Genomic DNA, 23,973 nt, shown 5'->3' on the forward strand with positions numbered 1-23,973 from the left:
ATAAATGATTAACAAAGAAGAGAACTTTTTTCAGTGATCCCATGATTATAAATATGAAGCAGTTGTATTCTTGTGAAAGATTTTTGCCACTGTCAAGTCGAGGATGAAAAGAAATGTATTAACAATACTAAATAAGGCAACTTTTACACTTTAGGCTGCTTGCCTTTAATTTTTAAAACAGGCAAAAAACAAAGTGACAAATAGATCCCATGTATTTGTAATTTACTTATTTAAAAGCAATAAACTAAAAGAAGAGAATTTAATCTTTTTCTCTGATGTGGTTTAGAAATAACTTTAAGGAAGACAACAAAAAGAATCTACTTTCCTATTTTCCTACAGTAGATCAATAGGTTTGGGATGGTACAAAATGTAATCAGGTTACACTGACAGACTGAGCTGAGGATTAATGACTTGCTACTCACTCCATGGCTCTTTCCTTCTCTCTACACAGTAAATCATGCTTTTGAATTCCCTCTCATTTTATCCTCCTTGTCATGGTGCTTTCCAGATCCTTTTTCTCATCTTCATTAAAGTAAAACCATTGCAAGAGAAAAAAGTTAAACTATTTTTACAGTAATAAGGGATAAGCAGGACTAGACCAATGATTTTATTAGTGTAGGGAACTCCAGTATGAGGAAACTCCCTCCTCCAATGAAGTATGGCACTTTCTCTGCAAGTTATAGTCTTGTGCTTAGCATGTAGGGATAAATGACTTGCCCGGAGTCATATAGCCAGCTCTTCCTGACTTTGAAGCTTGCTCTTTATTTACTATGCACACTCTCTCTCTCTAGAGTAAAAGCTCCAGTTATTTCAATAGCTATTGAAATTGAACCCTATCAATAGAATTTCATCTTAGTGTCCATTTCCTTTTTAGACTCTTTCCTGTTCCAGATGTAGGGTTCATCTTGGTAATAAACTATTATTTCTAAATAGGCAGTAAAAGTGAACTTTATGCTTACCTTGTAATGGTAAACTTTGTAATGGTAATTCATTTATCTTGGCAATGTGCTTATCCTTTAAGCAATTACAAATAGTTAAATAGTATTAATTTGTATTATGCTTTTTAATTTGAGTGGCAGCTTTTATAGAGTGAAGAGTAATGAAATTGCAAGCAGAATTGGGGTTTAAATCCTGCCTCTTCCTCTTACCTCATGTGATCATGAGCAAGTTATTTAACTTCAGTGAGCCTCTGTTTTTCCCATCTCTACAATCTGTGAGATACTTTTAAGTCCATCAGGTTTTTGAGGACCAAATGAGATGATACATGTGAAGTACTTTATAAGCTTTGCAAGATTATATCCATTTTTGCTACTATTTAACTGGGGAAATCAAAACCAAAAATTTCCTCTAATGCTGTCAAGTGTGGGAGGTGTGAAGATTTCTCCTCTAGTGCTAAAACTACTAACAAATCAATTTAAGTTCTAGATATTAATTAAAGATGTTCAGTAATTGGAGATAATTTCATTTCAGTTACTCTAAAATGCTGAAAAGAATCCCAAACACTCCTAAAAGGCACCCCACTCTATAAAATAACTATTACACTAGGGAACTGATGAGAAGTTGGTCTATTTCTGAAGCTGTCACACTTATTTTTTGTAGTAAATGGTTTGAGAAATTAATGCAAATTCTCCACCCCTTGCAAATGACCTCAAGAGTGTTTGGAGAAACATACCATCAACTTTAGGTCCACCAAGTCATTGACTACACCTACTACCTCCCTGGCTCCATCATTATGGGATGGTGATCCCGCTTCAATTAAAAGTAGAATCAGACAGCTGTTATGAGGGAGGGATGGCTGTTCTCAACCCTTCTGATTCAGAAGGGTGCTTGTGTCTAGCTATCATTCTTCTATTTAGTCGGCTTTGCAGAAATGGGCTGAATAGTAATTATAGTGTACATCACTGGAAAACGAAGTTACTGACCTGTTCTTTCAAACTTTTTCTTCGTTGTTTTTTCTCCCCCTTCTTTTTGGTGTAATTCTTGATCGCTGATAATTTAAAGTAATGAAGGAAATTAAAATGCCAGCTACAAGGGATAAGAACACATCATCTCTTATTATATGGCTGGCTGACTTAGAGCAGGGGACAGTGGGCTTATGCTGACACCATGTGGTGAAAGTTGATACATTCCCATTTTAAATTAGAATACTCATAACTTCTTGTTTGAATTTTCTTTTGGGTAGGATCATGAAATAGATGGAAAGAATCTGTCTACAATTCCAGTTTACTGCCTAAATTATTCAAATAGATGTTTACTCTAACCAGAAAAATTTCCTAGGGAAGTAATCAATCAATGAACTTTTACTAACGGCCTAAGATAAGTGAATATAAAGGCCCCCCAAAAAAAGCCCTTCCTTCAAAGAGCTAATCTTCTATTAAGGGAGCCAATATGAACATGTAAAATATAGACTATATGTGCAGAATAAATTATAAGTAAGTGCAAGATAGTTAAATAAAAAAGTTGAGTAGAACATTAGCATTTAGGAGATATCTAAAGATTTTTAAAAATAATAGCTTTTTATTTTCAAAATATATGCAAAGATAGTTTTCAGCATTTATCCTTGCAAAACCCTTGTGTTCCAAATTTTTCTCCCTCCTTTCCCCCACACCCTCCCCTAGACAAGTAATCTATGTCAAATGTGTAATTTTTCTATACATATTTCCACATTTATCATGCTGCACAAGAAAAATCAGATCAAAAAGGAAAAAAAATGAGAAAGAAAAAAAAAAGCAAGCAAGCAACATCAAAAAAGGTGAAAATACTATGTTGTGCTCCCCATTCAGTTCCCACAGTCCTCCCTCTGGGTACAGATGACTCTCTCCATCACAAGACCATTGGAACTGGCTTGAATCATCTCATTATTGAAAAGAGCCACATCTATCAGAGTAGATTGTGTCATAATATTGTTGCTGTGTACAATGTTCTCTTGGTTCTACTTATTTAAAGATTTTATAAAGAAAATAGTGGTTGAATTTTGAAAGCTTGAAGAACCGATTAATAATGATTATAGAGGTCTGATGATTAAGGATGATATCATGGTGGACTTATGATATAGAATGCAATATCTATCTTTCAAACATGGTAATGCAGGAATTTGTTTCATTCCTTTATTGTTGGAAGAGTTTTGTTTTTCTTTTTTTAATGGGGAATGAGAAAGAGGAGAAAATTATTTTTGTTCATTGAAAAATACAATTAAGTTTTTAAACAATAAGGTATTACTTAAGTTGAGTCTTAAGGAAGTAAAAGGAAGATAAGTGCATTACAGTAGGTGCTATTACCAATATCACTGACCTATTCTTGATATTTAATATGGATTCTATTACTGTGGTCATAGACATTCAAGTCTAATTTTTTTTTAAGAAGACCTTAGAAATCAATTAATCCAAGTCTATTACTTTATAGATAAGAAAACTGAAGTTTTTTTTAAATCATCGGTAAGATTTGACTTCTTCAAGTTTTCTGATTCCAATCATGTGATCTTTTCCCATCCTTCCTTCAGACTCCAATGTAGACTACCCAAGCATTTGAGCCCAAGTTTTGACAATAGCAATGCTCCCTTCGTTAGACCATTGATTCTGTTTCCAGCCTAGCTCCTCACCCCCACCATGATTCACTTGTAACCATCCTTGTAACCATATGACCTGACAACTGCCTCTATAGGTGCTACAAAGTTCAACTCAGCAGCCACAGTCATTGAAGATCCAGAAAAAGAAACTTTTTAGCACTGAAAAATGGCTCAAATGTCAGAAATGAATAAGATTTTATTACTGGAAATAATAGGAAAGAAGATACCTAAGTATCTGCTTTGCTTTTATACCCTAAGAAATATGGAACATTTCCATCATCTGACATGCAAATGTTCAAGTTAAAACTTCCTAGATGTCTTTAAACATAGAAATGTAGGTTAGCAGAGATCTTTGCAAATAGTAAGCATTTACTAAATGCTTTTGAATTAATTCATTTATAAAGAATGAGAAAGGTATATATTTTCTTTCTTTTCTTTCATAGGCATTACCACCAAAAGAGATCAAGCTTTTATTGTATTCATAACTATGCTACACAGTTCATTTATACATTTATGAAAGTGAGGATATTATAGTAAAAGAAATATTCCAAATAACACATATATGTGACATTTGTATTTATGTGTGTGTGTGTGTGTGTGTGTGTATTTACATATGGCTGAACTGTAGGGAAGCATCATGGAATTCTGAATAGAGAACTATCCGCAGAATCAAGAACGCCTGGGTTAAATCTTACTTCTGTAGGTTATGTGACCTTGGGCAAGCCACTTAACCTCAGTGCACCAGGCCAGTCTCTCAGAGTATAATTTACAGAGAATGTATTGTTCATCATTCCTAGGAAAAAATGCCTCCCCAAGAGCTTCCAGTACTGGTTAAAGCTTTTTTTTTTTCTTTTTAAAGACAATAAAAATAGAAGAAATTAAGACTTTAAAGTATTATTGTTTCAATCAAATAGTTTCCATTTGTGTCATAGATCACTTTGACAGTCTGGGAAAGCCCAAAAGTTACTTGTCAGAATAATGGCTTATGGGCAATGACAACTTCATTTGGAGATAAATTTTTTCCCCATCCAAGTTGATAGATCTCCTAAAATCTACCCTTTAGGTTAAAAATTTCTTAGAGGAGTATACAAGAAGAGAGGTTCAAAGTGCTATGTTAAACATCATAAGGCTATGTCAAATTTAGGATCACTTGGGTCATTAACCTTAAGGGTCATTAAGTTCTCCCCCCTCTTTGTAGTAAAGAGGAAATTCTGAGGTGCAGAGAAATAAAATAAAGACAGGATTTAATCTAGATCTTCCTTCTCAAAGTACAGCATATTTTCAAAAATACTACATTGCTTTCACAATCATCACAGATTGGTTTCAACTCAGCAGACACATATTAATTGCCTTCTCCACTACCATTACAATGCTAACTACTAGAGATATAAATATTTAAAAATAGATCTTCTGCCTTAAAGAATTTGCAGTCTAATTACATCTAGTTGACTCAGTGGATAAAGTGGCCAACTTGGAGTTAGGAAGATCTGAGTTCAAATTATGCTAGCTCTGTGGCCCTGGATTAGTGAATTAAACTTTCAGTTTCCACTTCCTTATTTATCAAATAGGTATAATAACGCCATCCAGCTCACAGATTGGTTGTGAATAATATGTGTTAAGGTGGGGAGAGTGAATAAGCATTTATTAAAATCCCTATAATATGCCAGGCACTATTCTAAATATTTTTACAGATATATCTCATTTGATCCTTACAACAACTGTAGGAGATAGATGTTATTATTCTCATTTTAGACTTGTTCAGGCTCACACAACTAGTAAGTATATAAAATCAAACTTTAAGTTATATAAATGATAGTCATTAATTGGACGGTACAAGTATACAAATGTGATGCAAAGTGGAATAAATTATAGGACCAAAAAAGATCAAGACAAAGTGTTCTAGGACAATTTAAGAAGGGGGGAAAAATTTCTTCCAGGGTTGGGAGTGGAAACCCTGGAAGTTTCTTTATCAGAGGTGACCTTGAAAGATTAGAAACACAGTAAGACTCAACAACTTTTCTTCTCATGAATGGGAGTCATACCACCTATTTGAGTTAAGAATATCACTATCCCTAGCCTGTCAAAAAAAAAAATTGAAATCTATTCCTTTTTTTGGTGAGAATCCACCAATTTTTTTTTTTTTTTAAAGCAGGACATTAATTTGAAAGATAGTTTTAAAAAAAAAACCTCAAACTTTAGTCTATGCTGCTTAACACAGGAAACACTTTACACATACTGGTTGATTGATTGACCAGGATACTCAGGAAAGCATCCTGAACAATCTTAAAGAATTAGCTCTTCCAAAATATCCAACTCACCAGGCCAGAGTATTTAATTAAGTATTCCTTAGGTACTATTAAACCTGTTCTATAGTGAGTATGTCCTTGACATTTTTCCAAAAGGCACATGGTTTCAATTTTTATTGATTTTCTTTTATTGTCTCTTTCGATTCAATCCAACAAAAAAAAATTTTTTTTTAATTAAACACTCAGTAGATGCCAGAGCCTGTGATTCAAAATAAAAAAAATAAAATAGTTCTTGCCCTCAAGGAGCTTATATTTTCCCCAAAAACATATCTTTCTACTTTTTATATTACTACTAGGAATTAAGTTAGAATAGAAGAATCTCCTTGAGAGTAGGGATTGCATGAGTTTTTTGTATTTGTATCCCCAGAGGTTAGAATAGAACTTGGTTGGGGGGGTGGGGGGGAGTGTATGGAGGTATGTGTGGAGGGTGGGGGTGGGTTTGGGTGTGAATGTAGTATCCCTTTAATAAATGTTGGTGGGTGGATCAGTTAATTGAATTTTGGTCATCTTGGCAAAAAAAAGCTTCTCAATAAGAGCTTTATAACCCTGAGAACCCTGTCTTGGGCACTCCACACTACTGAAACACTCCAGAATTAGATTCTAAATAGGTATTTAATTTGATTCCAAAACTATCATGTTGCTTGGTAACTTCATTAATACTAATAGTTCCTAATGTCTGATAGCGATGCAGATGAAACATTCATTCAGTCAGCAGAGTACCTATATCCCAGAACAGTTAGAAGTCCAAAGTTTTCCTCTGGGATTATTCCAATAAGCCAAACAGTTAAGGGCTTCTTCTTTCCTAAGTATTTTGTAGTCCCTTGTTTCTGATTATTGCTTTCCAGTTTTTCCATCGACTCATAATTTCACTTGATTTCCTACACATTACTGTGTGTGATAGAGGTATCCATAAGCACTTAATTTTTATTGGTTAGAGCTCACATGATAGCAATTCATATTTTTGTTTACAAAGCTCTTCTTTTCACAATAATGCTATCAGGGCTTTAGTGCAAACATTATGTCTATTTTACAGATAAGAAAGCTTAGGCTTGAAGGTAGTAGTAGCTTGCCCCAGTTACATAGGATTCTTCCAGGTGTACAGGCTGTGAGTTCATTCATTCATTCAAACTGTTGTGAATTAATTTTATCCTGTTTCCAAGGTGAAAGATAATTAATCTCTCTAGCAGAATAATAAGGTTATAGTGGATTGATGTATGCATGTAACTGTAGATATATATGCAAATACACATACATATGAATTTATACACACACACACACACACACACACACACACACACTGATTGGTACAACATAACAGTGAAAGATCCTATTCTTCATTCCTACGAAGCAAGAAGAGAAGTGTGTTATATTAACACAAAACATAATCATGTAGAATTGAGCTCGGTTTTAGCAGAGAAGGTTGTTCAGTTATATCTTTTATAGGCCCTTAAAGAAGATAGTAATATTTATTTAAAGACCTGATTAGAAAAACTGAACTGCCCCATCTATTGTTATTTTCTCAAATCCTCTTTACAGATAAAAAGTAATATTTAAGGGGTTTTGGGAAGTGTTTTTTTGGGGGGTCTTTAGCCCCAAGTATTCAAATATAAGTGATAGTGTTTAATCTAGAAAAACTGAATCTAATTAAAATCTCTTGGTAGGAAAATGCTTTTTCTTCCAGTTTAATGTTCTGCTATAAGCATTTCAGGTGACTACATAATATCAGCAGTTAGGGATGAATAGATTGAGGTGAGATTTACCTTCAATCAACCATTCAATTGATTTCTGCAAATTGTGGCTGCCATTCTGAAGCAAATTTCCATAGTAAGGTTTTTGATCCTTATCCTAAAACTATTATACTTAAGTTCTAATACTATTTAAAAGTCATATGTCATAGAATGAGCAACCCAAATATTTCTAAATCAAGTGTTCACATAGTATAATAATCAACGAATGTTCAGTCTTTTTTTTATTGTTAGTTTGGTCTTTTAAAATGCCCATAAATATTAAGATATTGGGGGGTAAGTGGTATAGTGGATAGAGCACCCAACCTGGAGTCAGGAAGAATCCTCTTCCTTAGTTCAAATCTGGCCTCACTTACCACCCTAAACAAGTCATCCCTATTTGCCTCAGTTTACTCATCTGTAAAATAAGCTGGCGAAGGACATGGCAAGCCACTCCAGTATTTTTGCCAAGAAAACCCTAAATAGGGTCATGAAAAGTATGTTATTATTGAAAAATAACTGAACAAAAAATTTGCACATGTGAATTTGTAGTTTCATATCAGAGATATTAGTTTTTAATTATTTCCTTTTGTTAAAATAAGTTTCAATTTATGGCTGTGTCAAATTAATATATTTTAGGGGCAGCTAGGTGGCTCAGTGGATAGAGCACCAGCCCTGAAGTCAGGAGGACATGAGTTCAGATCTGGTCTCAGACATTTAACACTTCCTAGCTGTGTGACTCTGTGCAAATCAGTTAACCCCAGTTGCCTCAAGGGGAAAAAATCATATATTTTTAGAAGATGCCTTTCCATCATGTGCTTGTCTCTTAGGCTAACCTCTTCATGGGCATAGAGGATAAAACCGATATTCCCTTTCATTCCTGTCTCGTAGGCTAGCCTCTTCCTTCTTGCAGAGGGTCTTCCCCACCCTTGCCTGCATTGGGCAGAGAGACTTTATGCTATCCTACTCCCACCCCTGTTTCCCAGACTGGCATGTCAGTGTGGAAAGAAGAGAAGTGTCCTTGCATCAGTTCCATGATCAGCTCCCTGTCCTGAACTGCCTAAGACTCTGACAAGATTCTACCCTGTCTCAGTGATGTTGATAGCCTATCCTAACCCATTTGTCAAATGATTAACAAACTGCTACCCATTCACATGATTCTGAACCCACAGCTGTCATTATTCAAACCTCACTCTCCATCTCCCACGCCCTTATTACTACCCTTAGTAGAACCTCTCAATGACATTGTCCCACTCTAAAGTTTCCTAACTATTCCACTGGACTCTCTGAAATGCTTGCTCCATGGGCAACAAACTTGCTTTCATCGTAAACTTTTTCTTTTCCTATTTCTTTCATCTTCTGACTTTAATTGAGTCTGGTGCCCTCCTCATGACACAGTTTCTCTGATCAAACTTTCTGGTACCGGTCGGTTGTATTGTTACTCATTCCTCTCCACTCATTGGGGGAGATGGAGAACTTGGAATTCTCTGTTTATACCTTCCTAATTAACCCAGTATCCCCATCAACACAGTGGCTATTTCAAATGTCTCCATCCCAATCCAAACATTCCATAACTCCCCTTTCCATTATCTTTTCAGCTAAGAATTTTATTTCATATTTCATTGAAAAAAGTGAGACTATTTACTAAGATCTTTCTTTTCTTTCATCTCATATTAACCATCTCTGCCTTCAGTCCTGTCTCACAAAAAGAAGTGGCTATTCTCTTTGCCAAAGCAAGCCCATTTACATGCATGAGTGATTGAATTCTAAGCCATCTTCTCCAACAGACTGTCCCTTCTCATCACCCTCACCTCACTTATCTTCATTATCTCCTTGCTGCTGGATGCTTCCCTATTACTTATAAATATGCTCATGGAAATCCTTGATTCATCTATTTTAACTGGTTAGAGTCCTGTATCTCTCCTCACCTTTATGATCAGATTCATTAAGAAAACCTTCTACAACTGGTGCCTCCATCTCCTTTTGTCTTCTTATTTCTATAGTCTGTTTTTTACCTTTTTATTCAACAGAAACTGCCCTTTCCAAAGTTACAAATGATCTCTTAACTGTTGAATCTAATGGCTTTTTTCCAATCCTCATTCTTCTTGATTGTGACACTGTTGTTCATCCTCTTCTTGATACACTTCTCTGTAAGTTTTTATGACATTACTCCTTTCTGGTTCCCCTCTTACCTCTCTGGTTATTCCTTCTCAGTATTCTTTGTTGGATTTTCTTCTGTGTCATACTCACTAAGCGTGGCCCTGTCTCTGCCCATCTTCTGCAGTCCTTCAATGCCATTTCATGTAGTGAGTTCATCAGCTCACAGGGATTCAATTATCTCTATGCTAATGATTCTCAAATGTACTCATCCAGCCCTAATCTCTCTCCTGACTAACTGTCTCATGTCTCCAGCTGACTTTGTGATATCTCAAACTGGATATTCCAGAAACATCTTAAACTCAACATGTCCAGAACTAAACTCATTATTTCCCCCAAAAAACTGTCCTCTTCTTAGCATCCCTATTGTTGTTGTTGAGAATATCACCATGCTCCCAATCACCCAAGCTCACAACTTAAGTGACATCCTTTACATCTCATTCTCTCCTGTCCATATGAAATCTGTTGGCAAGTTATGTCAATTTTATCTTTCTGATATCTCTCTTATATACTGCCCTCTTCTTTCTTTGGACCCTGTCCCCATCCTGGTGCAGGCTCTCACCTCCTCACATCTCTCCCAGAGCCAGTCCATTCTCTCAACTGTTAAAATATTCTTCCTACAAGTAAATCCATAGTGATTACTTTTTTGCCCTTTTGGTCTCAAACATCATTCTCTGGTCATGGGTTACATGCTGCAGCCAGCTTATGCCCACCACACATCTTTTTACTGCCCTTTGGATAATTAGTTAGTTTGATTCCTCTGAGATCTTGATGTTCTAAGATTCATACCTTTGAAGAATTGGTAAGAGAATATTGATGCAAAAGAGATTGAACTTTATAGGAATGGATATGGAATAGTGTCTTCCATGGGGTCATTTCCCTAAAAATCCATTTGTGCCATTTCCCAAACATAATTCAGTAGATTTTTCTTATCCTACTCACTTTTTTACAATGCATGCTCAAGTTGTAAATAGTGGTAGATTAAATCGATGAGATGTTCATTTTGCTGAATATCATAATCTGGACACTATCTGTTTTTCAACCATTTTGTTTTGTCATATAGAAGATTAAACTTCCCCAGTGACGAGTGTTTCACCTTTCCTGAGCTTAATGCAATTCATATGACATATGAGAGAGATAATGATCTTTTGTGGACTTAACAATAGGGAGTCCTTTTTTTTTAACTGTTTAAAAGTTTGCACAGTAATTATTATTTAGTATTCCTTCTGGTACCAAATTATTATATTCTGATAGATGTGATACATACTGTTTTAATATGGACAAAAATTTTATGCAAATTTAGAACATAAAAAAAGAAATTCATTTATTTTACGCCCAGTAAGCGTTCTGTGGTATGGAGTAGAAGAAAGTTGAGATCATTGGGGAGAAAATTGTGGGATAGCAAACTGTACACATTGGAAAACCTGTATTGAATGTTTCTTTCTTTCTCTGAATCAAGAAAAATTTGAAATTTTATCATGAATAGAACTTTTGACTCACTAATATTAATTTTTATAGCAGACTTAAGGAATTAGTTTTCTGTTAATATTCACCTTTAAATAAAATATTATTCTGCAGTCAACACGGAAGTTACTACTTTCTATTCCCCAAAGTAGGTTATTCTCAAGGGTGTCTTAACCAAGCATGAACTATAATTGGTGGATTTTGGAGTTAAATTTAATGTCAGATTTCCCCAAAAAAACTTCTCATTCCAGAAAGATTTATCATTTCTGCTGCTGATGTCTGAATGTTTGGAAGACTAATCACTCAACCCTGCTGGTACCAGTTCCTGAGACCATCATGGGACCTGAAGGTAGCCTTCTGCATGGTGGACAGGTGCACATCATCATCTGGGGGAGTTTGGCAGCTGTTGCAACTTTCCTACTCATTACCTTCCTCATCTTTCTGTGTTCCAGTTGTGAAAGGTAAAACTTAGACGGGCAAAATTTTGCTGAAACTTAAGCATATCATTGTTTGTTTTAGCTATTGCTACACAACTCAGACAGCAGAGGCTCCTGTGTATTAAAATTAATTCCATTTGCTTTCAGCTATAATGATGATGAGCCCATTTTCTGTTTCAATGAAGATTAAGCCATTGTTTTAACACTTTTGACAGCAGTTCACACATCTGTGTGTTTGAAGATTTTCTGAATGCAATTATTTGGCTATTCATTTAACCTGATACTTGTGAGTGTTGATATTTTGAAATCTGGATATTGTGTGAATTAAAGTGACAACTTTCAGAGTCATAGTTCATTGTGGAATTAACTGTTTTTTGACTTTTGAACTTTCACTTATTAGAGAAGCGTTAATATTAATTGTCAGAACAGTTGCCTTAAAGACAGAAGATTATTTTGGAAAACCAGAACCTCAGTTAGTGAGTAGATTTCAGAAATAGAATTTTTTTTTTAATGAAAAGAAAGGCATCCTCACTTCAATGTAAACAACACCATTTTGTTAACTAGAAATTTTATGTCACTGATACCATGGAAATCAAAACCATTTTGCATACAGCCTCTCTAGAACGAGATTCACTGACTTAAAATTAATGTTGGGAAGTAGCGGGGGTGGAAATCTTGTTTTACTCAGTAAAAGGCATCCAAGTACTGACTATTAGCCCTCTGGGACTAAAAGCAGACTTCTTAGAAGTGAGTCTGGAGTAGAAGAAGCTTGAGGGCATGTTTTCCTGTTAGGAAGTTCGTTTTTTGTAATAATTTTACCTCCCATTAGGTGTCACTCTTCCCTTACAGATTGCATGTGGTAATTCTGCTTCTCAAAGACTGCTCATTTTCTGATCCAAACCAATCCAAGGGAATTCTATTGTCCTTCAACAGTGGGTGCCATAGATTGGAAAAAGTGTGAAACACTCTGAGTGCACATAACATTCCCCATTAGCCCAGAGCCTTAGATTTATGTTTACTTATCTAAATTCCCATGTAGTACTTGATTTTTCCAGCAAAAACTTTCTCTGCTGAAGCAAATGGGAGGGTAAGGAAATCATTTATATCCTTCAGACCAATTATCTATATATGTGAGATTATAAATTACTGAGAATTTGCTGATTTGTACTGGTAGGAGTTCCCTTATACTCATTTTCCCTTTATCAGTGAAATCACAGTTCTAATGCCTTACCTTGTCTCTATGCCTGTATGTTGCCACATACATGTACACATATGTGTATACATGTACATATATATATATATATTTTTTATATACTTATAATTCCTTCTCATACATTTTGGTTTAAGTTTGTGTTTCAATGCAATGTATTTCAGCTATAATGATGTTGAGCCCATTTTCTGTTTCAATGAAGATTTAGCCATTGTTTTAACACTTTTGACAGCAGTTCACACATCTGTGTGTTTGAAGATTTTCTGAATGCAATTATTTGGCTATTCATTTAACCTGATACTTGTGAAGATATCTTCACGTGAGTGTTGATATTTTCAGGCAACAATTTCTTCTTCAGGCATTAAGTGAAAAGTGTTCTGTTGGTTGACCAAAAATATTTGCATAGATCTTTTATTGTCTTATTGAACTTCCCTCCAGCAGATGAGGAGATATGATTCATGGCATAATCTGATCATCCCTTCTTCCTTTGGAAGCAGTCAATTTTTTTAAATGAAAGAAATAGATTTTATCAAGAATTAAAGCAGTATTTTCTAAACCCTAGTGAACTAAGCATATAAAGTACAGTATGTTTAATTTTTTAGATCTACGTCTATATAAATATGGAATGTCACTAAAAGTTCATTTTTTAAATTTCAGAGAAAAGAAGCCAAAACAACAAAATGGTGACCATGAGAACCTGATGAATGTGGTAAGGGTCTGATTTTTTTTTTTTAAACAGTTGTACATTTTAGCATGTTTCCACATGCCCAGGGCCAGAAGGAAGCCAGGCAGGATGCCTAAAATCAGCTTTGCCTCAGCTATTCTTTGTCCTTTGGGTTAGGTTTCAGGGAAATTTGTGTTTCTGAAAAAGCTTAGTCCCTACCATTTTATGCTTGTGTTGTTAGCCTAGTAATGTGGAAATCAATAGAAGAATTTCCCATAATCACATGATTGTCAATGCCCAGCCTTGAGAGTGTTTAAATTTTCTTGAATTTGTGGCAGCTCTGTATTCTTTAGAGCTTTTGCTAATCCTAATCCCATTGTTAAGTGGATAGCTCAAGGGACTTGGCTTCTAACAGTCTATGTATAGGATTATGTCCTTTTGCATGAACCTTGCCAGCTCCTCCATGCCCTGGCCCCAGAGACCCATTGTTCTGATTGGTCTCAAGAGACTGGCATATGTCATTTGAACAGTAGCAACTCTAGGGAGTTTAAAACCTTGCCTTAGGTTATATCTGCCTCCAGAAATTTTCCTCAGGGGAAATGTACCTGATGATGACTCCAGGGAATTTGGGATCATCTTAGAAGAAATTTGAAAGTTTATGTTAGTTATGGTAGAGGATAATACTCTTTGCACAATGTTATGCTGGAAAATACTTCTCATAATCTTCCTGCTTTGGAACTTCTTTATTCAGTCAGCCTAGAACCAAGCTTGTATGAAAGGTTAGAATGTTAAAGATAATGCTTTTGAGAGTATTCTCCCCAGTAGAAATAGGTACTTAACTGGTGAAAGAGACTAAGGAGGTTTGGTAAATAAAAGTAAATGCACATATTGTATTTATTAGCAGAAGTTCTTGGGAAGTCAGCAAACATTTATTAAATGCCTCTTATATGTCCTAAGCACTGGAGACACAAAGAAAGGCAAAAACAGAACCCACTCTCAAGGAGCACAATCTAAAGGAAGAGACAATAAACAAACAAGATCTATACAGGATAAATCTGAGCCCTATATCCTTCAGAACCTACCCAAAAGACCTCATAGTAAAATATATTTTTAAAAAGAATGAGTCCTCAACTTAGAGAAACAGAACGTTAGTGTTGGAAGAACCAAAATAAAGTCCAACCCAAAGCTAAATAGGAGTCACTTCTGAACTATCAACCTCTACCAGAATCAGATTAAATATAGTTGGCAAAAGTTAAACAAAATAAATAAAAATGCAACATAGATAATATTAATTTGTGATTTTCTAAGCCGATATATGGCCAGGCCACATCTCTTTAATAAAGTGGTTATATACCATTTCCTTGAAAGATCTCACCTTCTCAAAGAAAAATTTGCAAATTTTCGAGGCAACCTATTCTACTTTTGGATGACTCTAAATGTCAGGAAGTTCAGGGTTGTTTTTGTTTTGTTTATTTTGTTTTTCCTTTATATCCACCATAAAGCCATCCTTCTGCAACTACCCCTCATTGTCTTTACCTCTGTTTGTTTTTTCAGGTCAAATAGACAATTCCAATGCTTATTCCACATGACAGCCTTTTAAATACTAAAAGACAGTTGTCAAGCTCCCACCCTTAATACATACATACACACACACACACACACACACACACACACACATCCCACTCACTGCTTTAGGCCAGAGCCATAATTAAAGCAGGATGACTGGAACTTTGCCTTCCTTCTGTTGATGATCTCCAATTTATCTTGGATATATCTTCTTTGCATAGAGTTGTCTGCATGCTGTCTCCCCCATTAGACTGTGGGGATTATCATGTAGAGATAATCATACACCCAAATATATTAGCAATTCCATACCTCTTATAGTAGTCCATTTGAAAAGGACTTAGTGTATCTACCAGGATTTTTACTTATCTTATAAGATGTATACTATACGATAGGAATAGAAGAGAAAAGGAAGATTGAATAATTCACATCATTCATAGTAGTAACACAAATTGTCATGTGGGAAAATTAGAATATGGGATTTTTTACTTCTGATAATTTTATACTGATATTTGGAATGTGGAGCAGAAGGGAAACAGCATGATTTTTTAAGGAAATGCTTTCAGTGTTGACAGCTTTGTTTTGACTTGTAAATTGCTTAACTTTACTATGGAGGTAATTTAAACAGAGATACACTACTGCCAATTAGTTACCTTCCTGATTATAATCATATACTATAGCTAAATTCTCTCTAACCACAATTTTAAACAAAATTTGATCATGTTATGGCCACATATTATAATATTTTAATTAAATTTGCCAAGGATTATAATGTATGAAGAGACTGACTACTCCTAAAAAATAAAATAAAGTAAAATGGAGAAAAATAAAGTGGTCCTGAAAGGTCAATTTTACTTCCAGATGTCCTATTTACCCTTATTTATATGTGTTCTTGAGAATAAGTAAGATTTAGAATGCAAGTTCTTTGCCATCAGGGACTGATTTTGCTTTTTATTTGTATCCCAAGCACTTATCAAAGTGTCTGGCACATGAATGGATGAATGAAATGAGCATTCTTTAAGCACTTACTATGTGCCAAACACTGTGGTAGGGGTGGGAATCTAAAAATTTGAGACAGCTCTCCTCTCAAGAAACTGACACCCTAATTGGAAGAGATAACACATAAAAGGAAGTTCAGTTGCAGAATAGAGAAAATCCTGTAAGTCCTAATCGGCAATGTCTGGGCAGGTGACAAGGCCCAGGGATCCTTACATTGCATAATAGGTTAGACAACTATGTTTTTGTATAGAATGTCTAGAAGGTGGATGAATGATAAAACTTAGTGGTCTTCCATCTCTTTGGATGGAATAGAGTATATCACTCTCATCTTGCATAAAAAGTTTAAATAACCAGGTAGCCTAGAGGATTCTGCCTCAGGATTAGGGAAGGGGACAAAGGTCCCTCTCTCACCCATCTCTCTCACATGCCTTTCCTACCCTCTTAACCTAATATCTTTTCCCTTCACCTGCTAGGACTTGTGTTCTCTAGAAAGCCCTGGTAAGTTCTGGGTAGTCTTCTGGGAAAGTGATGAAGCCTAAGTGATAAAGGTTTGCTCCTTCCCTCCCTCTTCTTTCTTTCTCTTTTTCTCTTTTTTTTCTTTCTTCCTTGCACTACTCCCAACAATTCATTTATTTATAACCTTCTTTTCTTTTTAAATTTTGAAGTCTCTCCCTCTCTCCCTCCAATCCATTTCTCCCCTACACATAGAAAAGGCAAATAATATAATATTAATTCTATCTGTGAAGTAATGCAAAACGTATTTCCATATAGGAGAGAGAGACAGAGAGAGAGAGAATGAATTATACTTCAGTTTGCACTCAGGGTTCATTAGTTCTTTCTCTGGAGGTAAATGGCATTTTTTCATTATGAATCCTTTGGAATTGTCTTGGATCATTGTATTAATCAGAGTTGCTAAGTCTTGCACAGTTGATCGTCATTCCAACATTGCTGTTACCAAATACAATGGTCATTCGTTCTTCTCACTTCACTTTGCCTCAGTTTATATATGTCTTGCCATCTTTTTCTGCAAACACCCCCCTCTTCTTTTCTTATAACACATTAGCACTCCATTTCAATCATATGCCACAATTTGTTCAGCCATCCTATAACTGATGAGCATCCTTGATTTCCAATTTTTTGCCATCACAAAAAGAGCTGCTATAAATATTTTTTGTACATATAGGTGCTTTAATTTTTTCTTGGATCTCTTTAGGGTATAAACCTAATAGGTGGTATTGCTAAATTAAAGGGTATGCACAATTTTGTAGCCCATTAGGTACAGTGCCTGATTGTTCTTGACAATGTCTGGACCAGTTCACTACTCTATAAACAGTTCATTAATGTAACCACAAAAAGAGCTTCTACAGACATTTTTGCACATATCGGTCCTTTTCCCTTTTTTATCATTTCTTTGGGATGCAGGCCCAGTAGTGACACTTCTTGATCAGAGTATATACTTGTATAGCCCTTTGGGCATAGTTCTAAATTGCTCTCCAGAATGTTTGGATCAGTTCACGGTTCCACCAACAATGTATTAAGTGTCCCAGTTTTGCCACATCCCTTCAAACATTTATCATTATCCTTTCCTGTCATCTTAACCAATCTGAGAAGTGTGAGGTACCACCTCATAGTTATTTTAATTCGCATTTCTCTAATCAATAATGATCTGGACCACTTTTTCATATGACTATAGATGGCCTTAATTTCTTCGCCTGAAAATTGTCTGTTCATATCCTTTGATCATTTATCAGCTGGGGACATTTTTAACTTTATGTTAAAGTTGGGCTCTGATCACCTAGCGGGCACTGTTCCAAGATTTATAATGAAAATTTTCAGTGCTTCCAACGTGAGTTATCTTGTGAGAGGTACAGTCACTACTCTCCTGATCTAGCCTCTGATTTTTACCCAAGAAGGTCCCTGTGTCTTCAGCTCCCTTCTGATTGATCACAAGTGCTCCTCTCCTTTCTGGAACTACAATTGCTTATCAATACCAGCTGCACCCAATGCTAGCATAGAGTGTCCTGTAATCTCTTTCTGATCAGTTGTCCAAACCCCTTTACCATCTCTGATCTAAGAATTCCCAAAGCTTCTGTCACAGTCTCTTTCAAGGCCCACCATTGGTGTTCCCATCCCACTCCAGACTTGTGTCCACCTCATTATTACAGACCTTTTTTCTGTATTTTCTAAGTTGTCTTTGACTAGAAAAATATCTGCCTTCAACCTTTTGTTGGTTCTACCACTCCAAAATTTGATTTAAGGCATTTTTTAAAAATAGTATTTTACTTTTCCAATTACATATAAAAATAGTTTTCAACATTCGTTTTTTAATAAGATTTTGAAGTCTATGCTTTTCTCTCTCTATCTCTTCCCTCCCCTTTCCCTAAATGGCAAGCAACCTGATATTTGAGGTTTTGAGGTATTTATTTTCAAATCTTTGGAAGGGTAATGTTGGGAGAGTTCATCTGGGGCCCAGCTGGTACTTTGCTGTCTTCAGAACGTAATTTTCTATTGCTACATATTTCACATGAGGGTATTTTTTAAATCACTTTGTTTTAACTCCTGTTACAATATGGAATATATTTCTTAACTGTTAAATGTTCATTTTTTTACAGCCTTCAGATAAGGAGATGTTCAGCCATTCAGTTACTAGTCTGGGTACTGAACTTCCTGCCAGCAGTGAACAAAATGGGGGCCTTACCAATGGAGACAGTAAGTTCTGCTGAGCTTTTCAATATGTAAAAATCCTATCCTACATACTTGATCATATTCAAAACTTAATGAATATCCAGAAACTTTAAGTAATATATCATTTTAAACTTGGCTTCTATCAGTTTACTCACTTTTAAAACCAGTTTTGTAATGTCAATCTGATTGAATTGCAGTTATTAAATTTTCTTCTGGCGCTAATATTTTTTGGTTCTACGGCTCCAAGTTATAATTTGCTTCCTTTTATATAATATAATCTGGATTAGCTGTGTACTTGTCATATAGAAGGTCCTTAATAAATGTTTGTTTGACTGAATTAGGTACATAATAATCCTCACTGAAGTTCTACTGGAGCTGGAAGGTTAAACATCTGAAAACATCTTCCAACTTTGGTTAAGTCTAAAAATTTAGAATACAGATGGTATTTCATTTTTTAAAAACTAGAGTTACTGGTCCATAGCATTATACTTCATAAAGATAGTTTTTTATGTAAAAATATTGGTTTAGTACTTTGTCTTACAACATTAACAGTTCATTGGCCAACTAGAATTTAGAATTCAGACCTCATACCTTCTTATCAGGATTGATATGAAGGGGTGGGAAAGAATCAAAAAAGAGAGAGAGAGAGAGAGAGAGAAATGTATATGTTCCACCTCTATGCTCATGGGTGATATTACTTCTAATATAGCCTTGTTGATCATAAACATGCCTTCAGAAATTTGATTTGATCACAAATGATGACATAATTTCTGTACCAAAACAATCTCACATAACCTGAAAGGACCAGTGGAGTCAGTGAACATAGAAAGAGGAAATTGCTCAGTAAGGGTTAAAATAAGAATCGTTATTTTTCCCACAAGAGGCACAAAAGGTGATTTTTGGGGTCTCTGGAAAAAGAAGTGTTATATATACACACTGAAGTATAGTAACTGCTAGGTACCATTTATAATGAAAGGCATGTGAGACTATTTATAATAGAGTGAAGTAATATTCTTTTGAGACAAATTGTATCCCTTTTTTGGTGGAGTAGCATTGGAGATAAAAATTAAATTTTGTTGAAGAAATTAATTTAAAACCTAAAGTCATAATGGGTGAAGTTATTACAACTAAGTGCTAACAGTTTAAATTTGAGAGATATGCTAGTTTATTTCCTTCCAAATTATGAGTAAAATAATAAGAATCTTTAGTCCATAGTCATGCTTTCTCCTTCAGGTCAAAGAAGATGAAGTATTATGATTTTTCCTCACTCAACAGTATAGTAAATCACACAGAGTAATGTTTTAGAGGTGATCGAATCTCTTTCATTCTTTTTTTCTTCTCCTACTACTCTTGCAGTTCTTTCAGAAGACAGTACTATGACATGCATGCAACATTATGAAGAAGTACAAACTTCTATTTCTGACCTGTTGGAATCTCAGGATAGTACAGGAAAGTCAGCGAAATGTCATCAAAGTCGGGAATTACCTAGAATTCCTCCTAATGATACCTTGGATACTATTCTTACCACAAGCAATGTGGAGAGTGACCAGGGTCTTGGAATGGAAGGACCATATGAAGTTCTCAAAGATAGTTCCTCCCAAGAAAACATGGTGGAAGATTGTCTGTATGAAACTGTGAAAGAAATAAAAGAAGTAGGGACATCAGCCAACCTTGAAAAGGGCCAAAATGGAAGACCAAATTCGGTAACTGCTTTTAAAGAGATTCAGGGTCCTCAGGTCTTGAATAAAATTGAGTCTGCAGAATATGCCTCTGTGGACCGAAATAAAAAAAGTCGACACAGTGTCAATGCAGAGAGTATTCTTGGAAATTCCGTGGATGTAGAGGAAGAAGCCCCACCACCTGTCCCTGTAAAACTCCTTGATGAGAATGAAAATGTACAGGATAAAGTAGATGGGGAGACAGTAAATAAAGGGGCCACAGAGAGCACTGGCCAAATCAACAAGGTAAGCCAATTCTTTTCTCATATTCTTATACTATAAAAAAGGGCAAAAATTATTTGTGTGTAAAATTGACCACCAACTTTAGTGAGAGCCTTTTAAAAATTTTATTCCAGATACATACCATGTAACACCAATGGAGGCTTACATTCTACATGTCTTCAGGGAAATTGCTCTGAAAATGTTCATGCTATAAAAGCTTTAATGATGAAAGCTTTTTACTGACTTCTAGAATTAGGATTTTTTTCTTCTCACATTACTGCAGTGATAATTTATTTTTATAAAGAATCTTAGAACTTTAGAACTTAGAACTTTTTTTTTCAAATTTTCACATTGTGAAATCTTAGAGGTGATAAAATAGAAGTAGAGATTATTTGCTTGAGGGTTAAAAGGCCGCAAAATATTACATAATCATCCTAAACCTCATATAAGTCATGTTTTGTCCTTACGATTTGTGTCTGACAGACATAAGTAAGAGAATCCCATGATGCAAATTTTTTATATAAGTAAATTTCATGTGAAGTGGAGGTTTTTCTTCATGATGAAAATATATTAACAATAATAATAAATGAAATTATTTTTTAAAAATGAAGTTTTACAAAGCATAGAATCACAAAGTATCATATTTGAAGGGGAGCCCAAAGTCCAATTTGGATCTACAGCAAGAATCACTTCTCCATTCTCTCTAACAAGTAGTTGTTTATGCTGTGCTGGATTAATGTAAGTCAGTTATAACAACAACTCAAGAAATAAAAATGGGAAAATCCAAAAACATCAGTCTCCATGATCAAAGTCCCTACAAAGGTATTCACAAATTTTATGTCAACACATATATTCCTATTTCAGAAAACCAAATGAAGCAAACCCTAGTAGAAACTATCACCAGGCATACTAGTTTGAATTGGTAACATGATGAAAGAAGAGAAGACTGGATTTGAAATGAAAAATTCTGGGTTTCAGTATAGCTCCAACACTCACTAACTGAGCAGCTTTAGCCAAACCAAATGCTTTTGTCTCTGTGATTTTGTTAAAAAAAAAAAAAAAAAAAGTAATCATCATAATTGCACTACCTACCTCACAGGGCTGCCATGATTAAAAAAAATCTTTAAGCTGCTATATGTGGGTTTTGCTATTATTCTTTTAGTACAAATAAAAAATAAACCTCATTTTCTGCTTCATGAGCAATAAAGACTTGTTAACAGAAGGACCAAAATTTAAGAGAAATAATTTTAGCTTCACTATTAAAAACTCAGATTTGTAAAAGGATTAGTCATAAAATTACAAAGGTAAATAAGACTTCAGAAGTCATCCAATACAAGCCATACCTGAATAAAAATACTCTGGCTCACTATGTTATTAAATTTGCATTCATTTATTCATAATTTATAATATACAAGGAAGAAGGCTAGGTACTATGAAATATAAAGGCCTAAATGACTGACTGAAATAAAACAGTCCCTGCCCTCCAAGAACCTATATTTGGTTAGGGAAACACAATTAAGTGTAATACAAAGACAACTGAAGAGGGAGAGCTTTTGAGAACTGAGGAAATTAAATAAGACTTCATGGAGTAGACAAGTGATATATGACTTGAAACTTTGAAAGAAGATAAGAGATGAAGAGAGGATGTATTCCAGACATGGGGAATGGCTTGTATAAACTCGTGAAGATTTTAAATGAAATATGAAGTTCAGACAACAGTTATTAGTTCAATTTGGATAGAAGCCAGGGTTCATGAAAAGGGTATAGCATGAGATAAAGCTGGAGAGATGGGTAGGGGACAAATTGCAGAAGTATTTAAATGCCAGGTTAAGGCAGACAGTTAGTAGGGGTGTATGACATGTTCAGACCTGTGATTTAGATAGCCACATCAAGGGTAGATTGGATCCAGGCTGAAAGAAGGGAGACCAATTTAGAGTCTATAATGCTAATCTGGGTGACAGAAGCTTGAATCAGAATGTTGGCTATATGAGTGGAGAGAAAGAAACAAAATTTGAAAGATGCTGTAAAGCTGGAATCAGTAAGACTTGTTTAGGTATTAAATACTCAGTATAAGAGAGAGGGAAAGGTCAAGGCTGATTCTCAAAGATATAAATCAGGATAACTGCCCTTAACAGAAATAGGCAGGTGGGAACTAATAGCAAATTTAAGGGGGAAAGTCATGAGTTCTCTTTTGTATATGCTGAGTTTAAAATACTTCATAAATGTGATTTATCCAGGAGGATTATTGACATTGTATAACTCAAGTTTGGAAGATCTGTTAGAGTTAGTATTAGATCTGGATGTCATCTGATGCAGAAGCTGATGAGATAACCAAGAGATTGACTGTTGAGAGATGAGAAAATGGAAACCATGGACACTCTTCTGAGGGAACATCTTCAGTGAGCATGAAAAAGCTATGGAGAACAGAGTTTTTCTGAATTCAAATCTAGCCTCAAATATTTATTGGCTGTGTGATCCTGGACAAGTCACTTAACTCTATGTGCCTCAGTTTCCTCTTCTGTAAAATGAGCTGGAAATTGCAAATCATTCCAGTATCTTTGCCAAGAAAACCCAAATGACACTGGATGTCATTTGCAAAGAAATAATCTTGTCTGGGAGCTGATGAGATATCTGAGACAATGATTGTTGAGAGAGATGAAAACAGTGGAGATGGAAGGAGGGCATACAAAACAAGACCTTGGGAACACCCTGAGAACCAAAAGAAATCTGTGTCACATAAACCATCAAAGGACAGGAAGAGGGGAGTTGTAAATAGTATCTTGTAATCACTTATAATTTTACTGTCCATAAAGAGCAGCCAGTCAGCCTTAAAAGATTTCCAGTGATTACCTTATGAAGACACTCACTCCACTTTTATACAACTCTAATGATGAGGGAGTTTTTCTTTATATGAAGTAAAAAATTAGCATTAGAATTAATTCACATAGCTAGTAAGTGTGAGGATTTGAAATCAGAAAAAATGAGTCTTCCTGACTTCAGACCTGGCACTCTCTGTAGCTTCCATCCTTTATTTTAAAGTCTGTGAGGTCTATTCTTTCTACCATGAGACACTTTTTCTCTCTTTGCCCTTTTTGCTGTTCCTTGCACTTGAAACTCCCATCTTCCAATTCAGAGCAGTTTCACTGATTTTCCCTCATTCTTGGAGAATTCTCTCTTTTTATTACTACTTCCTGACATCCTTGGCTTCCTTCAAGCCTCAATCAACTAAAGTCTCATCTTCTACAGCAAGATTTTCACA

General features: G+C 35.2%; 1 protein-coding gene across 3 annotated transcripts in view; it reads left to right on the forward strand.

The window, feature by feature from the left end:
* Positions 1–23,973, forward strand: part of PAG1 (phosphoprotein membrane anchor with glycosphingolipid microdomains 1) — a 211,355-nt gene that overhangs the window by 163,112 nt on the left and 24,270 nt on the right. For all 3 annotated transcript variants that reach the window (XR_001120461.3, XM_012541246.3, XM_031946227.1), the window contains exons 5-8: positions 11,468–11,677; positions 13,521–13,572; positions 18,702–18,798; positions 20,131–20,738. Coding sequence is in view for 2 of the 3 variants with exons in the window: in XM_012541246.3 (XP_012396700.1) it covers positions 11,553–11,677; positions 13,521–13,572; positions 18,702–18,798; positions 20,131–20,738 (882 nt within the window). In the remaining variant the exon portion in view is untranslated. The remainder of the gene's footprint in view (positions 1–11,467; positions 11,678–13,520; positions 13,573–18,701; positions 18,799–20,130; positions 20,739–23,973) is intronic.

This window comes from Sarcophilus harrisii, chromosome 1 (genome assembly GCF_902635505.1).
Source record: "Sarcophilus harrisii chromosome 1, mSarHar1.11, whole genome shotgun sequence".
Lineage (NCBI taxonomy): Eukaryota > Metazoa > Chordata > Mammalia > Dasyuromorphia > Dasyuridae > Sarcophilus > Sarcophilus harrisii.